The following is a 23459-nucleotide window of genomic DNA, read 5'->3' on the forward strand; positions in this document are numbered from 1 at the left end:
GAAGCTGGAAGATAAAGATATGCGGAGGCCATTGATAGTGGATTGTAGCATGGAAATGGTAGATTCATACACATTGTGCGTTTCTTCAACCAATTTCCGGTACTGAGCTGATTGATCCGTGGTGACATATTGAAGGCCAGACATGATGCTAGAGACTTCGGTGATAAGTTTTTCGACTGTGGAGATGAAATGTTGGTGATCATCCTTTCTAGTGTTGTCAAGGGCCCGGATACCCATTTCGACCTTGAGAGAGATGGGTTCTGAGGTCAGACGTTCCCAGGCTTCAAGTCTCTCAATACGTTCAATAATGGAATGCGGGCCAGGTGAGTCCTCAGATTACAATTAAGTAGATTTCACCGCAGCAAGAATTTGATCTACTTTGTCTTGGAGGGAGAGAAATTATTTTCTGGAAATAGCATCCTTCTTTTTATTTTTCTTCTCCATGGGCTTAGAAGTTGAGTGCTGGGAGCCACTTGATTCTTCCTCATCAAAGATCATCATCACATCATCTGAATTCTATGGCTGGTTGACTTCATTGATATCTATATCATCAAAACCAAAAGTTGGGGATGAACTGACCTCAATTGCGGTACTATCCTCTTGAGAATTATACGTTGGAAGATGCTTAGATGGACCTGCAGTGTGTTGAGTAGATTGAGCTTTGCGGACTGTCTCAATCACTGCGTCCATCCAGGTGTGGACCTTGAGAATTGTTGCTACGGTGTGAGCATTATGGATGGCGTTGGCCCATTACTTAGCTACACACTTAATTTCTTATTGTTTCTGTTGAATTTGCTTGGTTTGTTGATCTTTTTTTTTTGCTTGGAATGCCCTATGGAAGGCAACATACTTCTTTGCTTCAGATTCAGTTGTGGGTTTGTAGTGAGCCCACGAATTATCAGATACGGTACCATCAATTCCTTGAAATCGCACCGAGGTGTCCCTAGGGATCACAGATCCTTGCACATTTGTTCTCACTGTGCCTAAACCACCTGGAAATGATGGAAGCAGAGTAGGATTTCCGGAGCATCCTTGGTCTCCTTGATCCGTGATCAAGTTTGGCCTCGGCTCTGTTCAAGCATGGGGTAAAGAACTGCCCTGTAGGGGGGAAGGTGTATCAAGTGTTTTGCTGACAAGATCTAGAATGGAGCGCAACTCCGACTCTTGAAAGAAATGAAGTCTAGAAGCCCTGGAGACCTTAGGGAGAGAAAAACCAACCAAATCCTCTTGGGATCTAGTTGGGGTGAGTCTCCATGTTGAGATAAAACGACCACACTTTCTGTGCTCGAGTAGCTGGAGAGGGAATCAACGAATGGGTATGCGGGAACCCCAAGGACTACCGGAGCCTGTTGAGAGGCTACGATATCAGTCTGATCATGCATTTGGCCAGTGGATGGGTTTGTTTTCCGTCTCTTGAGAATCAAGATGGGAGCAGAATCGAGATCTAAATCATCTGAGGATTGATTGGACACAGAATCACTATCAGAAGACACAACATGTTTCTACTTTCTTTTCTTTGAGGGTTAAACTTCTTTGGGAGCTTTGGTCTTCTTAGAGTGTTTCATTTTCTTATGAGTTTCACCCGCGGAATGTTTTCTTCCTTTGCTTCGGGGGCCTTTCTTGGGTGAAGCTAATTGATTTAGCCTAGTAGCTAAAGGAATATTGAATAATGTGGTGGAAGAGGGAGCTGCAGATCGCTATGGAGGATTGGGTGCGGTTGAGGCTAATATGTTCTGACTTGGGAGAGGCAGGGTAGAAAGGTATGGGTCAATAACTTCCATAGCCTCTATGTGATTAGAGACGATTTGGGTCTCTAGTCCAACCGTAGTCAAAATATAGACAGGTAACTGTCTGATGGGTCCAAAAAGAGATTGATCTTTAGAGGGAGAGTACTTTTTGAGCTCGCGGGTGATAAATAGATTGATGTCATTGCGCATACTGAGGTTGGCATCTTGGTGAAGATCTGAGATGCAGAGAGCCAAAAATCTTGCAAAAGTAAGCTCGGTTGGGTTTTCCTTTTAAGTTCCTTAGGGATGTACTGGAGAAAATCATCCCATAATATTTGACCGTAGTTCACATTATGCCCCTTGAAGATACTCCATACAATCTCTAGTAGCTTGAGGCCCATGTTATTCGTGCCTTCGGTTCTTCCAGACATACTGCAAATCACGAAATGGCATACAAACTACCATACCGCAGGGAGTTGGTTCTTATTGAATTCTCCGATGCCATTTATCCTCTTATGGTAACCCATTTGATACAGGGTAGAGGTGATGTCAGTAACACTTGGTGAAAAGAACTTGGTCAAAGGATGCACAAGAAGGTTAATTGCATTAAGAAACTTGTCATTGGTTAAGATGGCCAAAGAATCGTCCACTAAGTTTAGATAAACTTATTGCAGGTTTGAAAGAGGGAGATATATAGAAAAGGCACATTTGAACAATGTGGAGATTGGAACCACATCAGTGAAAGCGTCGAATGGTCCTGGAAGAGGTTGCTTGGAGACGAACTTGATCATGAGGAGAATCAAATCATTATAGGAGGAATGATCATCAAAAATCACCCTAAAGTTGCTTGACACGATTGAAGGATATTGGTTCTGTGTAGCTGAGTCGGAACCAGTCGGTTGAACTGATCCTGAGGCTTTTGATTGTTTCTTAGAGATGTCAGATTTCACCATTTTTAAAAAACTTTGAAGAACTTGTAGAAAACCTTGAAGAGCAAGAATAGAGAAAGTGAAGTTTGTTCGCCATTTGATGGATCAGAAAGCGTAAAGCTTTCTTGGGGAAGAGAAAAGGTTTATATAGTGGCGGATTTGAAAAACATTGTGTTTTACCCTAATTAAGGGTAAAAACACTTGAGTTCTTATGGTAAAAAAAAACGATCATTACTAGCCACACAAAAAATAATGATCAGTTTTTTTTATTGAATTTTTGTTTTTTTTAAAACAACATTAAATGGGAAGGCATTGTTCCCACATTCTCAAAACGTATGGTGAGGGGGAGGAAAAATTCGTTGAATAAAGGGGAATATGGAACGGATGTGACATCTTGGGTAAGGGGAAAAGACAATTTAGTAAAAAGATTTCAAAAGGATTTTTTTTGTTGGAAACTAATTTATTTTGGCATCATACCCAAAATAGGTCTGACAAAAGTTCATTTGAGAAAGTAACTAAAATGATTGTGTGTATAGAATGTATTTTTTGAGAATATTATCTTATTTAATGAAGGATCGGTAAATAGCACACATCGTGACAAAAGGAATTTATGAAGGGAATAAATGTGTATTCATCTGGATTGAGGATCATCACTTGATTGTACTATAAAACACCATTGTGGATGGATTCATCACTGCGGAGAGCACTTTAAAGCAAATTCAGAAAAAAAACTAAAATAATGACCTTGGCATATAGGTATGATATATGGTTGCGGTATATATAGAATATATAAGGCAACTATGTATGATAATTATATGTGGCTAGGACTGCAATGATGACCAGGGAAGGTTTGCGGTACCTAACAATTCAGAAAGAATTGCGGGCCCAGATTCATCTTTCCTAACATTTGTAAGAAGTTGTTGAGTTTTGTAGAGTCAAGTGCCTTTGTGAATACACCAACAATCTCTTCATTAGTGTTTAAAGTTCAATATTACCTTTGAGAATATGATCTTTGATGAAGTGATACCGTAGTTCAATGTGCTTCGTCTTAGAGTGATGAGTAGGATTGTGAGAAATCGCTATTGCAATCTCAGAATAACAGTAAATTGGTATTTGCATCATTCTGTATACGTAGTCCATAAGTTGTGTTTTCATCCACAAGACTTGTGAACAACAACTGGTTGCAGACACATATCCAGCTTCTGCAATAGATAATGAGACACAACTTTGCTTCCATGATGACCAACCAACGAGTCTTCCACCTAGAAATTGACATCCACCTGAGGTGCTCTTTCGATCCAATCTACATCCAACATGATTAACATCAGTGAATGCTTGAAGACTAAAATTGTTTCCTGCGGGGTATCGTAGACCGAGGGTTTTGCTGCCATTTAAGTATCTGAGAATTTCTTTAACTGTGGTCAAGTGAGACACTTTCGGATCAGCTTGGTATCTTGCACATAAGCCATTAGAGAAGACTATGTCTGGTCGGCTTGCGGTGAGGTACATCAATGAACCAATCATTTCTCGATAAGTTTTTTGATCTACAGATTCACCGGTAGGATCAGCTGAGATTTTATATCCAAAGGCCATTAGGACCTTTGTTGAGGAACAATTTTCCATTGAGTATTTCTTCAGCAGTTCAGAGGTGTATTTCTCCTGATGAATGAATATTCCTTGCTAAACTTGTTTGATTTGAAGACCTAGAAAGAAATTAATCTCTCTATCCATGCTCATTTGAATTTTTCTTGTTATGAGCGTAGCAAATTCATCCACCATCCCCTGATCTGTAGACCCGAAGATGATATCATCCATATAGATTTGTACAAGCATAAGTTGATTACCGTTTGCTTTTCGAAATAAAGTGGGACCAATTACTCCTCTTTTGTAACCGGATGAGACAAGAAATTCGGATAAAGTCTCGTACAATGCTCTTGGAGCTTGTTTTAGACCATAGACTGCCTTTTCTAGCTTATAGCAATGATCTGGAAATTCAAGACTTTGAAAGCCAAGAGGTTGCTGAAGATAAACCGCCTCTTACAATTCACCATTGAGAAAAGCACTCTTCACATCCATTTGATGTACTTTAATGTTCTTATAGGTTGTGTATGCTAGAAAGATGCAGATGCTTCCATTCGTGCTATAGGGGCATATGTTTCATCAAAGTCAATACCTTCAAGTTGACTATACCCCTTGGCAACCAATCTTGCTTTGTTTCTGATGACCGCACCTGATTCATCCAGTTTGTTCTTGTAGACCCATCACGTACCAACAATAATGTGACCCTTTGGATTTGTAACAAGTTTCCACACTTTGTTTCTTTTGAATTCTTCTAGTTCTTCTTGCATTGCGGATATCTATTCTGGTTCTAGTAAATCTTCTTTGATTGTTCGAGGCTCAATAGATGACATAAACACTGCATAATGACAGTGATTAGACAAATCTTTGGAAGATCGAGTCTAGATACCTACGGATAGGTTGCCAATGATTTGACCAGGTGGGTGATCCTTTGTCCAGACATGAAGACATCGTTGCAGGTGGTCGGCTGGTGCGGTGGAGCGAATGTCTTCAATGTTAGAGGATACTTCGGTTGGAGACTACAGTTCCCCCTGGACTTGAGAACAGCCTGCAGAATTGTCTTGAGCTAGGGGAATAGAATCCTCATTTTCTTAAGCAGATGAAAGATGTTCCCCCTGGATTGCGGATGGGAGTTTCTCCTGAACCTGAGAAGGTTCCCTATTTGAAGGTAGTGATCCTCTGCAAGGTGAAACTGGAACGAATTCTTCAAGTATTGGGACTTCAATGGTTGTGTCTTGATCTAGAGTCGAGCTTTCTCCTTCGGTTGGTAGTGTGGAAGTATTGACTGAAGCTTCAGCAGATTGAGTAGGACAAGATACTTCGACATGTTGTTGTTGGGCTTCAGTAGACACAAGAACTTCGGATAGTTGAGCGGTCTCAATGGAGTCAAAGAGATCATCGTAATTAACTTCAACTGTATTGAGAGGACCCGAAGAGGATGGGATATCACATTCCATGATGGCTTTAGTCTTATTGGATGGAGCCGTGTTTCGGACGTAATAGTCATCAAATTTGAGATTGAAGCTTTCGACTATCAATCTTGTACGTCTTATGAGTACCCTATAGGATACTTTGTTTGTTGAGTAGCCAAGGAAAATGCCTTCATCAGGCTTTGGTGCAAACTTGTTTAAGTGATCCTTGTTGTTGATCACAAAACATCTACATCCAAAGATATGAAAGAATCGAACATTTGGTTTGCGATTCTTAAGGCCTTCATATGGAGTTTTGTTGAGACACTTGCATATTATGCTTCTGTTTTGAACAAAATATGTTGTGGCCACTACTTCGGCCCAGAAGTAGAGAGGAAGGTTGGAAAACTTGAGCATAGATCTGGCTGCTTCCACCAAAGTTTGATTTTTTTTCTCTACAATTTCATTCTGTTGCGGTGTGAAAGAGGCTAAGAAATTGTGGCTAATCCCCTTTGAAATCAAGAAATTGTTCAAGAGATGATTGGTGAATTCGATTCCATTGTCACTACGGATGCACAAACTGGTAATTTCTGAAGTTAAATCTCCTTAATGAAATTGATTAGAACCTGAGGTGTTTCTGACTTGAGTCTTAGGAAGAAGACCCATGTGAAGAGAGTAAATTCATCTACTATAAATAGTATGTACTTCTTGTGCTGGAGAATGGCTACGGTAGATGGACCGCAAAGATCAATGTGTAGGAGCTCTAGAGGTTCAGAGATTGAAGAATCAATTACCAGCGGGTGACTTGCTTTGGATTGCTTGCCACATTCGCAGGCAGGACAGAGTGTATCATTGCTGAATTTGAGTATTAGGAGAACTTGGACAAGTTCTCCAGTGACCAGATTGTTGATATATCTGAAATTGATATGAGCTAGCTTGCGGTGCTATAGCCAGCTGACTTCGGTTACTGCTTTTGAAAGAAAGCACAATTGTGGTTTTCCTATGATCAGAGATGCATCCAAAGGATACATGGTTCCTTCGGATTTGGATTTGATCAAACAGGTGCCTCTATCACTTGTCATAATGTATCAGTAAGTATTATGAAATTCAACTTTGTGGCATGCTTTACATAGTTGGCCTACACTGATGAGGTCGTGTTTAAGGCCTTCTACATAAGCAACCATCTGAATGGAGAACTTTCCCATAGTAAGAACTCCATAACCTTGGATGAACCCATTAGCATTGTTACCAAAAGTGACATTTCCACCATTGCTGATTGGCCTGAAGTCCTGAAGGTATTCTAACCTTCCGGTCATGTGCAAGGAGCAGGCACTATCAATTAACCACTCATCTTCTTGTTCCTCCTTGCACAAATCCTGAGAAATACACGGCTAGTTTGGGCATCCAAACAAGTTTGGAGCCCGGGGCTACAGGTGAATGTTTAACGGATGCATGAGCAGAGGTTGCAAGGATAGATTTAGAGTCAACTTTTAATCCTAGACCTGGGTACTTGAGAGTTTTTGGGGTTTTGTATGACTTTGAAAAGTTACGATGTTTATGATGGGTATGAGGTTTCTAAAAAGCATGTGCATTCTGACAAGTAACAAGTTCTTTGGATTTTGGAGGTCTTTTTAAAAATACGAGGTTGGGCTTGAGGAAACCCCAATTGATGAAAATCAGATGACTGTTTCTTGGTACTAGACCTGAAATTTGTTTTGGTCAATGGTCCAAGAGAAGTGGGATTATGCGTAGGACTGGTATGAGGATGAGATCTAACATTTTTGTCTTTTCTTTGTGAGTCAGAATGCCTATTTACAATGTGTATACGTGACTGCTTCCGAGGATGTGTCATTACAGGAGACTAACGTGACTTGAGATAGGTTGGTGTAGGCAAAATTCATTTCCATTTTGGGTTGTCTAAGGAATAGATGATAAACCCATTGCTTCGAAATGACTTAACTTGCTTTTGGCTTATGTCAGATTTCTTTGAAAAGGTTTGAGGAGTTGTACATTCCTTTTTTGCTTGATTTTCTGACAGTCGAGATTTTAGAAAGATAATTTGAAAAGACTGGTTTTTCTGGTTTCATGGAATTTGAGACATCAACTTGTTTTTTTCGAAAAACTTTTGTTCCTTTTGTTACAAAATTGCAGTTCTCTTTTGAGAGCCATTTTTACTAAAGTTTTTGGTGTACCACATTCATTGAGATTCAAATGAGGTCTTTTTGAATCCTTAGATTGTTTTTGAAAGCAAGGACTAGATCCATCCGAGCTAGATGCGGAAGAAAAAAATCTCAAGATTTAAAGGAAGTAAAATTGAAGAACATGATGAGTAATTCTTAGATAAGAAAAGAAAAGAAAAGAGAGAAAGTATTATTCATGAAGAACATTGGTGGGAGAGAGAAACTCTCCTTAGGTGGGAGAAATCCCACCAATTCTCTCTCTCTAGAATTACATTGTTAGAAAAGTGCACACCAAGAAAATGACAACCTCTCCCTTTATATAGGAGGGAGAGATAAAATACACCAACAATACAATAAAGGGAAAAATACAACCTAACTATTACTCATTATTTGCAGAGAATTTCCATGCTCCAACATTCTCTCCCTAAAAGCTTACAAATGATGAGAGATACAATAAGTGATACAAGGCTATAATACCGTAATCCGACTAGCAAGTGTGGTATTAAAATGAAACATAATGAGAACCAAGTGCTGAAATATCTCTGAAATTCTGAAGTGTCAGTGATGTCTGAAACTGACCATGAATCTCTAAAAATGAAGATCTTCGGCTTCAACACACCACCAATGAAGCAGAAAAGTAAGATCCAATTCTTCAAACTAGACATAATCACCGGAAGAAGAAGATCACCATGAGCAAGTAGAAGATCCGATAAAAGAAACACTTTGGCTTCAAAAAAAATCTGAAAAACATCTTGAGTTCTTAAATCATAATACACCAAGATTCTTTAAAGAATAACCTGCTAAAATGTGAAGCATCCATAAAATGAAGTCCGAATAAAAATAATGTGAGTCAAAAGATATGGTCCAACAATGCCAAAAAATTTGATCCAATGATCAAAAATAAGTGTCACGTCACATCGCCAAAATAATCTTAATCTTTAAAATATCACAAATCCAAACTCATGAAACCATAAGATCTGAACCGGATGCAAACACCAAATCATCATGTGGTAGAGTCCGAATAATAAATAATTTGAATCGGAAAACATCGAGTAATGCCAAAAATTTGATCCGTTAAGACCAAGTGCCACATCACATCACAAAATAAATAATCGTCTTCAGAGGTCTTCAAAAATCTAAACTCAATCAATCATAAGAACCAAATCGGGATGATATTCTCTCCCTATTTTTGATAACCAATGATCGAATATCAAAAATCAATAAATCATCGGATGGAAAGTGTCGGATACCAAGAGCTAAGAGAGCTCTCCTTAGATGTATTAAGGGTCTCGATAAGATACAAGAAATAGAGTAAATGAGTCATCTGAAGCTGGGTGATTCAGTTGCTGGAAGTTGCCCGAACAAATACCAAAGAAAGAGGAATTACTTTGCATGAAAAATCGCTACTGTGTCGAAAAGATACCAATATACCCAAACTATGGTGTCGGAACTCTCAAAGTGGTCTTCAAAAGACAATAAAGTCCACATGCTCAAGATACATGATTCGTTAACCGTAGATCAAGAGCGACAAGTCATAAGAATCCCATAAAGTGAAGAATGTGAAACAACTTTGTTGATCAATCGTCGTTGGGGTGCAAGCATCACAAAGAATAATATGAAGTCCGACCGTGGTATGGAGTAATCTTCCAAAATAATCGACATGAAGTAAACCAATGTGACTATCAAAGGTTGGTTGTGGCAAAAAATTGGTGTTAAAAAAATAATTGGTTTTAATGAAAAAAACTAATAAAAAATTAGTGTTAAAAAAAATTAATTGGCTGAAAAAAAAAATTGGCTGAAAATTTTTTTTGGCGCAAAAAATAATAATAATAATAATAATAATAATGAGTGTTAAATAAAAAGGTAAATTGGTATTAATGAAAATAAAATAGTTAAAAAAATGGGCTAAAAAAATAAACAAAAATAATTTAACGAAAATTGGGCTGCAGAGATAAAAAGTGTCAAAAATTGCTATGTTGGGGCTCACTTAGTGGGGACCGAAGTTTAGGGGCCAGATGGATAACTTCGCTATAAAAGGGGTGTTATGCGATAGGGACCGAAGTTCTAAGGGTTGAAATGGAAACTTCAGTATAAAAAATGTAACTGTGGGGAAAGTAATTGCGGTATATGAATCATCTATCATAATAAAACAATAACAAAATGACACGTGTCAAATACTCAGCATTTCTCCACCTTTTTCTCCCGCCCAATTTTCCAATGTGATGTTCCTATTTTGCCCTTTTATGCTTAAAAGTCACGTAGATTAGGATTAGGAAAGTGAATCCTTGGATGAATAATATCAATTTTCAAAATGAAATCCTACTTTATGACACAAGATTGTAACTGACTAAGAGTTTCCAGTTTTTTTCCCGAGAAATCAACTATGTAATCACGAAAAATTTGTGATCTGATTACGAACATCCCAAGATTTGAGGAATGAAATTGAATGGTTGTGTTTTTTGTTGTTGTTCAAACCAAATCAAATCTAACTCTCTGTGGTAATGTCTTTGTCTCTTCTTTTCTTCTTCTTCTTCCACTATAGCTCCATTCGTATGTTAGATTATGATTGTTTGATGTACAACAACTATTATGTAATAAATCAGTATAAGTTTGGGTGGATTTTGAAGAGGTATTTCCAAAAGTCAACTCCTGCTTCGATTTTGCGGAGGGTATTTCTAAGAAGCGATCTTCATGACTGACCTGGATTAATTCTATTTTGAGTTTCTGTGATTTAGGTTGTGGAGAAGGAGATCGGGACTGGGACATGAGGGTCATCGACATGGATGAGAGTTGCCCGCAGAAGGAACACAGAGGGAAATAGGAGAACGAGGAGGGTTGCCAGGGCAAGGTAACTATACATTTAATTTATAGCGAATATAACTTTATTGTTCATGACGGTCATAGGAAAACCTTCTAATTGACATGCATTTTAAGTTCTGATAAATATTGTAACGATTAAGTTAGCAGGTTTGAAGATGCACACCACATGCTTGATGAAATGTTTGAAAGAAAATGGTTAGTGTAGTTAAGATTAGTTTGGTTTCTTGATTTTCTTTGGGCTATAAAGAAATCTATAAACAGTATTTTCATTAGCTACTCAAGCACAAGGTGATGATAAATTCTGATTTCCCTTTTGTTAATAAACTCCTCTTACTTCTTATGGTTCCATTAACATGATGATTTTTTTTTATAGATGATTGAGATGGCAAACAAGACTCTGAAACCAATTCCTTTAAAGTAAATTCTTAATCATCTTTCTTTTTATTGAATTAGTAGGTTTCTTTTAAATTTAGAACCATATATAACATTTGGGCCTGCATTTGACAAATATTCATATTCTTTGAACTTTTTTGTCATCTATGTATATGTATATATCAACCATGTATCCAATCCATGGTACTTTTATGTGTTACTAATTGGCAAATTACTCCATATGCTTGAACTTGATTATGATGCAGATCAAGCATTTAAAAAATTAAATAATATCGAGCTAGAATTTTTGTGAAAATAATTTCATGATGGGGACAGGCATGATGTCAAAGAAAAAGCCATTGATATTCCATCAATTCGACCAGGATTTGAATCTCTTACATCATTTACTCTAAAAAGAGTTAAAGATAACAATGTTCTTGTCCCTATGAGTATTTTTGAACAACATCCAAGAAAAGTGACGATGAAAAGATTTAGATGCCTGTTAGGCCTAGACCTTGGATAAACTATGGCTAATTGATAGCAATTCACAAGATGCGTCTACATTTGAAAAGGTTTGTATTAAAATATTATTTTTAATCAATTAAATTTGTTAATAGTGTATATAAGATGTTTGTTGATTGTACGGTATTAATGTAGAACTAAACTTCAAACAATCGGATCTCTGAAGCGGTTATCCGTGGATGTGAAGAGTGTAGTCATCGCCAAAAGGTTAATATAATTCAATATTACAATTTTTTACTTTATACTTTGAAGAGGTTATTCCTGGGTTTCTCCATTTTAATTGTTAATTTGTTAATTTGATGAGTTTTTTTCTTAGTAAATATCATTTTCGTGTTTCTTGGATTATATAGAATCTTGGGTGTAATAATTCAAATTCAGTAATGAGCGTAAGATGGCTTTGAGTTCCATCGCACTCTTCTGTTTTAGGATCGGCATTGGCTGTCTGGTAGAAATCAAGCATAAAGAAAGTCCTCATGAATATAATCATTATGTTGTTTATGATCCTAAACATGTAATTGTTGTTAATTTTAAGAGTATATGTGCTTTTTTAATCAAGGGTAAAATGGTCATTTGTTGACCATTTGTTCTTTTTGGGTTTGAAGGTTATTATAAGGTTTTTCGTTGGAGTGAAGTTTGAATAAAAATATGGTTTGTATGAAGAAGTTGATCTGCTTATGTTGATGCTCATGTTATTTGATGTGGATAAAAGTTTTTGTTTGTCTTTTCTAAAAGTTTTTGTTTGTCTTTTCTAGAAGGATTGAAATTTAGAGCCTATGAAATATGGGTAGTCTGCTGTATTTCGACGTAAAAGGACATTTCAATTATTATAAGTAATTTAATATCTACATATGTTTAATCTATAAACAATTAAAATGTTTCATATAGAAATAACTTAAAGCAATATTAGTAATTGAGTAACATGTGTAAAAGAAGCTAAGAGTCTCATAATGTGTAACACCCCGATTTTCATATATAGATTATATAACAAATAATCGTTCCAACATCTCCCAAGATCAATTAAGCACTTACTTATAGACTAAACTACAGCGGAAACAAAATAAAATAAAACAAAGTCTTCAACTAAACAACGTCGGGTGTTACGTCTTTGCGGAATTCCTCTGTCGACTTCTGGATCAATCCTTCTCCTTGAAAATTTTTCTGCCACTTGCTAAATAGTTTCCTGGTTGCGCACATTTAAAGTATCTAAATGGGTAAGCCTAGGACCTAGTGAGTTCATGTTGCACATACATGTTCATCACTTCAAAAAACAATAGTTTTATCATATATGTTCAATAAATCATACGACAAATATATCACCCGATGACGTAATTTAGGGAACGATTAATTATCCAGAGAAAGAACCAAAGATTCATTTCCCTTCTCCTTGAGACAACTTCTCATCCATTGTACTCAAGTATTTTAAATATCCAAGGAAATGAGTATAAATCTCAATTCCCATCCCTGCTGATCACACACATCTGTCATGCTCACGGCGATTAAACACCCCACCCGTTCCCACTAAAAAGTCCCAAAAACACACACACACACACAGTAGACAACAATTCCAAAATAACATTTGTACATAACCATACTTATCATAAAACATATCATAAATAAATAAATAAAAACCACACAATAAACACATGAAAAACATTTATGTGCGAGCAACCACATAACACGAAAAACTCACCTTGATGACATTAGGTCCTAACCGGATGTCGTCACGCTACTTGCAGACATGCACCCTACGTTTAACCAACAAGTTTTCTAAGGTTGTAATTCTAGAAAACATCATACATGTTTGTTTTGGTTCCATCACACATATGTCTCATTTGGTCAACCAATAATTATTTCATCATATAAAACAGAATGTGCATAACAACTTCAATAAAAATATATTATTATCTTTTTCTTCATTTTCTTTTCATGTCGTCATTCTCATTTAATGAAGTTTTACCCGCAAAAGATTTAATACTCAAATGTCAAAATAACTAAACCTTAAAACAATGACTTTGTTTGAATAATAACAATAAGTAATATTAACATCAATATAAAGTAGCAAATTTAAAATAACAACCATTTATGTGATGGTGTACAAAACTAAAAATTGTCAAATTATAAAAACTGGAGGGGCTATTTTTATATCTTTTGTTATGATACACAAGTAACACATTTGTTACCTATTTGTGAAAACTAAAATTGCCAACTTATCAACAATAGTGGGACCATTTATGTAAATATCATTTTTATCATTTGAAACATCAAGAAAACCATGTCAACAAAATATCCATATTCTTTTCTTCTTTACCCGAACAATAAAAACGTTTACGACCATTTTATCACAGTAAAACTTAAAAACTATTGTCAAATAAAATTTATAAAACCATTGTTAATCATATCCATTTCGTACTAACATATTTATATACTAAATCTTGAATAACTTATTATAAAGCAAGTTTAAATTCACCATTTCTTTTACCAAAACATAACATTTGTTTTTCACAAAATTCGATTATTCCTTTGCCAAAAAGAGACATAGGATTGAACCAAAATACATACTAAAATCCTATAAACCCACTCAAGCAACTTAATCAAACTCAAATCGAAGAGACATACCTTAATTTCTAAAATAGCTTTGAAAACCTTCACGAACTTCAACCCCCAATTTCTCTTTTGTTTCCCCAACCTTTCTTGCACTTTTTTGTGGGCATTACACTCTATTTCCCATGCCTTTTATAATGCCCAAGTTTGTAACCTTTCTAGTTAACCCAAAAGTCCAAATTTATAACACTAATCAAAGTGATGGGTTTTGGTATTAATATTCCATAATTTCTCTATTTACTCCTACTTAATCACCATTATATTATTTTAATAATATAATCAAATTATATATATTTATACATTTTTTTAGTTTGAGTTATCATAAACTTCCCCCCTTCGAAAAATTCCATCCTCGGAATTTGAACTAAAAAACAAATAAGGGTATTTGGTCTTATTATCTCATACGTTTCCCCATGTCGTTACTTTCATTGTGCTTTCATGAGTTATATCTCCACATTCATTAACTTCATGAACAGGTAATCCATTTCTCGTTGTAAACTCTTCCAAAATGATGATGTAAAATTAAGGTTCTGGTTATAAATAGACAATTGAACCATCTTATCAACACACAACTTAACTAACTTTTCCATCACGTACTTTTCACCCGATGACATAGTTTAAGGGAGCATTTTATATATCCAGAGAAAGAACCAATGGTCCGCTTCCCTTCCCACTTGGCACAACCCGTCCGTTGTGCTCAAGCATTTAAATATCCAAGGAAATGAGTGACGTCTAAATTTCCTATCTCCCGTCGGTCACACCACACCCGTTATGTTCCCGGCTATCATACACCCATGTCCTCATTAAACGTGTCATCAAATATTAGGAAAAAAATTCTAATAAACTTTCCACTTCTCCTCTACCGAGGATTCTTCTGACTCCTCTTTCAGTCCACCCAATACACCGAAGGTTACATCAATCCTCATCAAATAAATATTACTTGGTTCCTTCCTTACATACGACTTAGTGAATAAGTGACAACATTAATCTTCCATAATTTGTAACGATCTTACACCTTCTTTGACTTTTAGTAATCCATGCGCATATATATTGTCCCCTCTTTTTTTCGTGACGAGCACTACTAGTGCACCCATGGTGATGTACTATGTCGAATAAAAACATTATCAAGCAGATCTTGCAACTGCTATTAAATTCTTTCATCCTTGTTGGTTTACTCTCTCACTGTCACATTTCCTTGTTCCATCCTCAAGAATTCTTCCTCCAATTGCTTGATCGTCATTCGAGGACAAAACATATCTCTAAAGATTCTGGCACACTCATCCCATGACATCCTATTGATTGTATCTAACACCCTAACTTCTTTTACCCTCCCCATCAATATAAAGCCTCATTTTTAAACATCGTCACGACATACACCACATTGTCCTTATTTGCACACTAATTGGAATCAAATGTTTCCTCAATCTCTGTTATCCACGTTGATGATAGGATAGGATCAGGGTCCCCATGACATGTTCGTGGTTTACAAGTCATGAACGTCTTGTAACAATTACCTCATCATTTGTCGTTTACATCTTTCTGTGATCGTAGTGCAACACTAGGGTCAGAAATTGTAGCGACATACCATATCTATAGCCTTCCTCTTCATCAACCCTGTTATCACCATTCACATTCTATAGTGCATCTCGGTCCTGAACATTTACATTCGACAATGTAGCTAGCATATCTTGAGCAATCTCATCAGTTAATTATTCTCGCGTAACCATATTTGTTGCACGACCTTGTCCTCAATCTTGACCCCGACCACGACCTCGGTTGGAGTTAGAGCTCAATTTCACCAATTGTGCTCGTATCAGTGCTATGATGACTCCTAGACCTCTTCCCTTACACCTACCTCTACCTCGACCCTAATAGCGCCAACAACTAGAAGTAGGGTTTACAAGAGTCTCTAGTACTTCTTCAGGTGCAAAAACATCGGCTCCAAATTGGAATGTCTTCCCACTCTAGTGTTACCTAAGTAAGCTTCCCTGATATCCTTGAGGACATGATGCCTACTAGTAAGATATGTTCTAAATTAGTTGCTAGGTTACCTCTCGCTCCTTCCTTCTAAGCTTAAGTGTTTATGGAAACACCTAATCTGCTTAAACAACTCTCTGATAACAACTTGTAACACCCCAATTTTCATATATAGATTATATAACAAATAAACGTTCCAACATCTCCCAAGATCAATTAAGCACTTACTTATAGACTAAACTACGGCGGAAACAAAATAAAATAAAACAAAGTCTTCAACTAAACAACGTCGGGTGTTACGTCTTTGCGGAATTCCTCTGTCGACTTCTGGATCAATCCTTCTCCTTGAAATTTTTTCTGCCACTTGCTAAATAGTTTCCTGGTTGCACACATTTAAAGTATCTAAATGGGTAAGCCTAGGACCTAGTGAGTTCGTGTTGCACATACATGTTCATCACTTAAAAAAACAATAGTTTTGTAATATATGTTCAATAAATCATACGACAAATATATCAACCGATGACGTAATTTAGGGAACGATTAATTATCCAGAGAAAGAACCAAAGATTCATTTCCCTTCTCCTTGAGACAACTTCTCATCCATTGTACTCAAGTATTTCAAATATCCAAGGAAATGAGTATAAATCTCAATTCTCATCCCCGCCGATCACACACATCTGTCATGCTCACGACGATTAAACACCCCACCCGTTCCCACTAAACAAGTCCCAAACACACACACACACAGTAGACAACAATTCCAAAATAACATTTGCACACAACCATACTTATCATAAAACATATCATAAATAAATAAATAAAAACCACATAATAAACACATGACAAACATTTATGTGCGAGCAACCACAGAACACGAAAAACTCACCTTGATGACATTAGGTCTTAACTGGATGTCGTCACGCTACTTGCAGACATGCACCCTACGTTTAACCAACAAGTTTTCTAAGGTTGTAATTCTAGAAAACATCCTATATGTTTGTTTTGGTTCCATCACACATATGTCTCCTTTGGCCAACCAATAATTATTTCATCATATAAAACAGAATGTGCATAACAACTTTAATAAAAAAATATTATTATCTTTTTCTTCATTTTCTTTTCATGTCGTCATTCCCATTTAATGAAGTTTTACCCGCAAAAGATTTAATACTCAAATGTCAAAATAACTAAACATAAAACAATAACTTTGTTTGAATAATAACAATAAGTAATATTAACATCAATATAAAGTAGCAAATTTAAAATAACAACCATTTATGTGATGGTGTACAAAACTAAAAATTGTCAAATTATAAAAACTGGAGGGGCTATTTTTATATCTTTTGTTATGATACACAAGTAACACATTTGTTACCTATTTGTGAAAACTAAAATTGCCAACTTATCAACAATAGTGGGACCATTTATGTAAATATCATTTTTATCATTTGAAACATCAAGAAAACCGTTTCAACAAAATATCCATATTCTTTTCTTCTTTACCCGAACAATAAAAACGTTTACGACCATTTTATCACAGTAAAACTTAAAAACTATTGTCAAATAAAATTTATAAAACCGCTGTTAATCATCTCCATTTCATACTAACATATTTATATACTAAATCTTGAATAACTTATTATAAAGCAAGTTTAAATTCACCATTTCTTTTACCAAAACATTACATTTGTTTTTCACAAAATTCGATTATTCCTTGGCCAAAAAGAGATATAGGATTGAACCAAAATACATACTAAAATCCTATAAACCCACTCAAGCAACTTAATCAAACTCAAATCGAAGAGACATACCTTAATTTCTAAAATAGCTTTGAAAACCTTTACGAACTTCAAATCCCGATTTCTCTTTTGTTTCCCCAACCTTTCTTGCACTTTTTTGTGGGCATTACACTCTATTTCCCATGCCTTTTATAATGCCCAAGTTTGTAACCTTTCTAGTTAACCCAAAAGTTCAAATTTATGACACTAATCAAAGTGATGAGTTTTGGTATTAAAATTCCATAATTTCTCTATTTACTCCTTACTCAATCACCATTATATTAATTTAATAATATAGTCAAATTGTATATATTTATACAATTTTTTTTAGATTGAGTTATCATATAATGATATAAAGGTGAATCTCATTTACCAAAACCATATATACTAACTTTGTCATAAATTCCTAAAACAAGCATATGATGGATTGGATACGGATTAACCGAACGTGAAAGGTAATAATCTTTTCTCATTTTAAATCAACTAATGTGTTAATTATATTAGTGAAAGGTAATAGTCTTATATTATTTTAATTCAAACGCATCATATTTTTCTATTTTTATATCATTATAAAACCAATCTACCAAAATCTGTTTTTTTTTTTTTTCAAAACATTCTAACAATAATTATTATTAACTGTGTGCAAATGCAATATTAATTATTATCATGCCTATTAAGTTTTAAAGTTGTTTTAATGTCTTAATTATTGTGTTAGGTCATTCTTTTTCAGGCTTAAACAATTATTTTAAAATTTAAAAGGTAAGCAATTTTACATTTATACACGTAGAATGTTGAACAGATATTCATATTGGTATATATTAATTTTAACTAATCATTTTAAACTTATAAACAAATGTCAAACTTTGTAAAATAATTCTTTTCAAATCATTGATTATTCATTATGATTTGAAATTATTTCTCTCCGGGTTTCTACAGGTATTAACCTAGTTTTTAATAAACTGCAGTGGAGGAGGGAGGTTTCTGCAGTATATTCCGAAGTACAGAGCTGAAAAAGAAACTTCAGTATAAATGGACTAACTACGGTACAAATATGGAAGTGGGACCACAATGACCTTATTTATTTATTTATTTATTTAAAGAGATAGCCGTATTGGGTAGAAATAAGAAGTCTTCAATTTAAAATAGTATAATAATAATAATAATAATAATAATAATAAATAATAAATAGAAAAAAATATGACATCAATCATCCATACCCCTTCTCCACTTAATGCTACCCTCTAATCTTTAGTTTTCAATAATTAAATTATGATGATATATTTTCACTAATTACTCCTTATTACTTTTTATAATTAAGTCATGATGACATATATAATTATTGCTATTTACATTTTTCTTTTATTTACATTTTTTTGTTATTAAAAGATATCGAAAATTAATTGGATCATAACGGTTTTCTTATATTGAAACCATTTTGTAAATGAATTTTATAAATTTTTAACATATAAATTTATAATTTCATTGCAATCCGTGTCCAAAATAATAATTAGTTTAAAAAATAATATAAATATCAATATCATAAAAAAGTACATATATTTTTTGTTTTAAAATGAGAAATTAAAATGGAACTATTGTGAATAGCCTCATTAGTTATTCGTTATATTTTATTATTATTATAATCAAATGGTGCTTTTATAGATATTATTTGTACTTACAAAGATATAATAGATAGGCATCGAAACAAATTAATTGGATTGTTAACGGTCCATTTTCAATAGCATTTGAACAAATTTTAATTAATTTATTATGTTAAAAACGTACATATATTTTTGTTTTTTATATTTGTCAATAGTCTGCGATGTTTGCATAAAATTTAAGAATGAATAATAAAATAATATTTTGACACAACAAATAATAAAAAAAATTCAAATACATTCGCACTTAATCTTTAATATGTATCCAAGGTGTTTCAGAAGTACGAGACCTAAGTTGATTGAATAAATCAAAATGCAGCCAATACATAGTTTGTCATGTAGATGCAGACAGAGTTTTATGGGCATTCCAGTATGTTGTTGTAGGAGGCATTGGATAATTCCCTTTCAAAAACACCGACATATAATGAATACCGTTTACAAGTACCAACGTAATAGCTCGGTGGGGTTGGAACTCTTCGGGACCTCTCCAAAGAGGGAAGCATTTCATAGATTGTTCGTGGTTTAAACAATCTAGATTGTTCGTAGCTTAAACAATGAACGATCACACCAAACTTGTTGGCAATCAAGTAACCAATAAAAGGCATATGCAACCAATGTTGCTGGAAAGGTGCAGGTGACTGAAACCAACGTAATGACTGGTATACCTCATTGAACCCGTCAGTAAAAACTCTATGATATGCGTAATATTGACTCTCTAACTCTTCAATCAACTGTTTTCGAATATAAAGCCACTGGTCTTCATTATACCCCAAACAAACAGCAACCGCTCGAAACCCACAATTTCTATCACCTTCTACATCATGTATAGCGTCCATGTAATCATGAAATATATATATGGAATACCATTCATTTGGAATGGATAATGCTTTTGAGGTTCATCATTTAAGTCAATCTCACACGAAAAGCTATGCCTTTGGGGTTCATCATTTAAGTCAATCACACACGAAAAACTATATCTTTCAGGTTCTTTATTTAAATCCACCCCATTAAACTCTGATGCGGTTGAGAAGCTGCATCTACGAGGAGTGTGATTTGGAGGATTGACTTTCTTTTTCTGTTGTTTCTTCACACTTGGTCGTCCACGCGTGTTGTTTTGAACCTTAGGTTCTCCAACATCAGTTTTATGCAGATCATATATCTCTTCTAGCTTTTTCCTATAAAATATTTTCCCGGCTTTTGATTGTTTGTTGAAGTTTTCTTTAAATTTATCCACTACATCATCGCAATTAATATCTTCGTCTACTACAAACGTTGTATCTAAAATATCAAACTTCCTCCAAAAGATATCTACTGAATCCAAGGGTATATTTTCACCTGCATTGAAATATAAACATAATTATTTATCTAATATTTAAAAATCTATTTGTATGTTGTAGTTGAATATACAAACCTAAAATCGAGTAAAAAGAAAGCATGCAAGCACATGGTAACCCACAACTGTTATAAAGTTTGCAACCACAATTTGAGGAGTCTAACATTAAATCACCCAACCTTTGGATCTCTCCTAATATTATATCTAAAGCTTCGTTTGAAACATAGCCCCGCAACAACTGGAAACACGACAAGTTGTGGTGATTGTAGCGAACAGTCAAGCTATTTTCAAAGCTTTCATTGATCGAAGTAAGTTGTGATTGCACAACCTGATTAATCCGTTGAACGAATTTATCAAGATTAGAATTTGAAGAGTTTAAAATTTTCTTTAACTTGGAATGTTGACTCTCGGCTCTATAGGTCGTGCTCTTTCCAAAATTGAGATGTTGATCAACCCAAACAGACATTTCCTTGTACTTATTTAACTAGGTATCATCTATGTATCTCATAACACCTGTGAAGTAAAATAAATTAACAAATGAGTACATAAACAGTAATATGAATATTATGATTTAGAAATATAGTTAATAAACAACCTTACGTGGTTAATTTATCAACATTGATTGTAGTTGTTTGTAGTTTTCCATGTATGCCATCAATGTTGGAGACTCAACTAGTAATTTCCATAGTATTTTAAAAGAGGCACGGTCTTCATCCAATGTGATAATCTTGCTGGAAATTTTTAAAATGTTTTGCTCAATATGCCATCTACAAAGTAACCGTACCGCATCCGGAAACACTGTTTCACATGCATTGATGAGTGCCAACTCTCTATCTGTGATTATTACACGTGGGTGCATACACTTATCGAGTATTGACTTTACACAGTTTAACACCCAAGTATAGTTGGCTTCCTTTTCTCTATGTATAAAGGCAAAACCTACAAAGAATGTCTTTCGAGTTGAGGTCATACCAACAATTTCTACAAGCGGCTTATTATATTTGTTCGTTTTGTAAGTGGCATCTATCATCAGCACATGTGGAAATGCACGCCATATCTTCCAAGACGTTGGATGGACGAAAAATAGATTTTCCAACTCATTTGAATCGCTTGTAGTAAGCTCATACAAATAATTATTGGTGTGCAAAATGGACATAAGAACCTGCATTGGAGTTTTTCCTGCTTGCTCACGTCTGTGAATCTTTTGTTGTGCGTTATATATTGTTTGAGCTAGCGACACATTATTTTCGTTTTGCGCCTTCAAGGTTGACAAAATATCACTTGGCACCAAGTTCTTTCTTGTTAGATCTTCCACCAAACGAGTCTCGTCAACATATAATCGTCTTACATACGGATGACCCTCCATATGTTGTGTAGGTGGATGATTATGATCATCACATATTACCCTCAATGTCCATTTATTATGTTCTTTTGAATACTTTCCTTCCAGTTCAAATTTATAATTAGTCTTTCTGGTTCCAGATACTCTAATCGTATTAGTAGCTTTATATTCACCCCCACGATCACACATAAGTATGACTTTATACACGAAGTTGTTGGCATATGCCTTTGATATTTTGTTAATAATGATATATCCTAGAGAGTGTGCTTTGTTTTGTGTCCACTGAAACAATTCCTCACGAGAATTGAACATCTAAAACTGAATTTTAAGTGTTTTAGTTTATATGAAAAATATAAAACTTCATAATGTAGTAGATGTATATAACCTGTTTGGTGGAAAATGACGAATTCTTGATAGAAGTATCTTCATCTCGATCTCGAGCAAATACGTTGAATCCAAATAACTTAAACATATCTATATACAAAAAAAAAAAAAAAAAAAAAAAAAAAAAAAAAAAAAAAACCCTAAATAATTTAGTATTATTAAAATAAAAAATTGTATTAACAAAAGTTAAATATGTGAACTTTTTACAATTTATGTAACCTATTAAAAAACACCAAAAATTAATTGTACAATTTTTTAAAGTTTATGCAATCTATTAAAAAAACACCAAAAATTAATTGTACAAATTTTTAAAGTTTATGTAATTTAAGTGTAAACAAAATATATATATATATATATATATATATATATATATATATATATATATATATATATATATATATATATATATATATATATATATATATATATATATATATATATATGTGCAGAAAAGTGGACGTTGTAAACATTATATTTGTAAATTTTGTAAATTTAAGGAAAAAAATGACCATTCTTTTGTTAAAATAAATAAATATATAAGCAGAAATTTTATAAATATAAATATAAGGGTAAACAATGTCATTTTTTAAAAATAAAGAGGTTATTAATGTAAATTTATAAGGTATAAATTCTTTACTTAGTGGTAATCCTAGCTCTAAAAACACACAGCCACCAAGAGTGAAAGAGAGCAGCGATTTCTTGCGGCCAACGATTTCCGACGATCAGTTTTTTCCGGCGGACCTCATGAGATTTCCGTCGACCTTCACCTTCAAGCAAGCATCACGTGTTTTCCGGCAACACTTCGGTTTAGTTCATGAGTTTTCCGGCAACACTTCAGTCGACTACACACAT

At 34.5% G+C, this 23459-nt stretch overlaps 1 protein-coding gene across 1 annotated transcript; it reads right to left on the reverse strand.

The window, feature by feature from the left end:
* Positions 1 to 3634: 3634 nt before the first annotated feature.
* Positions 3635 to 4249, reverse strand: LOC145010249 (secreted RxLR effector protein 161-like). Its single transcript, XM_078968814.1, has one exon. The coding sequence runs from the start codon at positions 4247 to 4249 to the stop codon at positions 3635 to 3637; it is 615 nt and encodes a 204-aa protein (XP_078824940.1).
* Between the last annotated feature and the right edge of the window lie 19210 nt (positions 4250 to 23459).

Source organism: Lactuca saligna, chromosome 8, assembly GCF_052625555.1.
Source record: "Lactuca saligna cultivar CGN05327 chromosome 8, ASM5262555v1, whole genome shotgun sequence".
Taxonomy (NCBI): domain Eukaryota; kingdom Viridiplantae; phylum Streptophyta; class Magnoliopsida; order Asterales; family Asteraceae; genus Lactuca; species Lactuca saligna.

Coding starts and splice junctions, on each gene's coding strand:
- LOC145010249 (XM_078968814.1), bottom strand. CDS start 4,249: ATGGCCTTTGGATATAAAATCTCAGCTGATCCTACCGGTGAATCTGTA.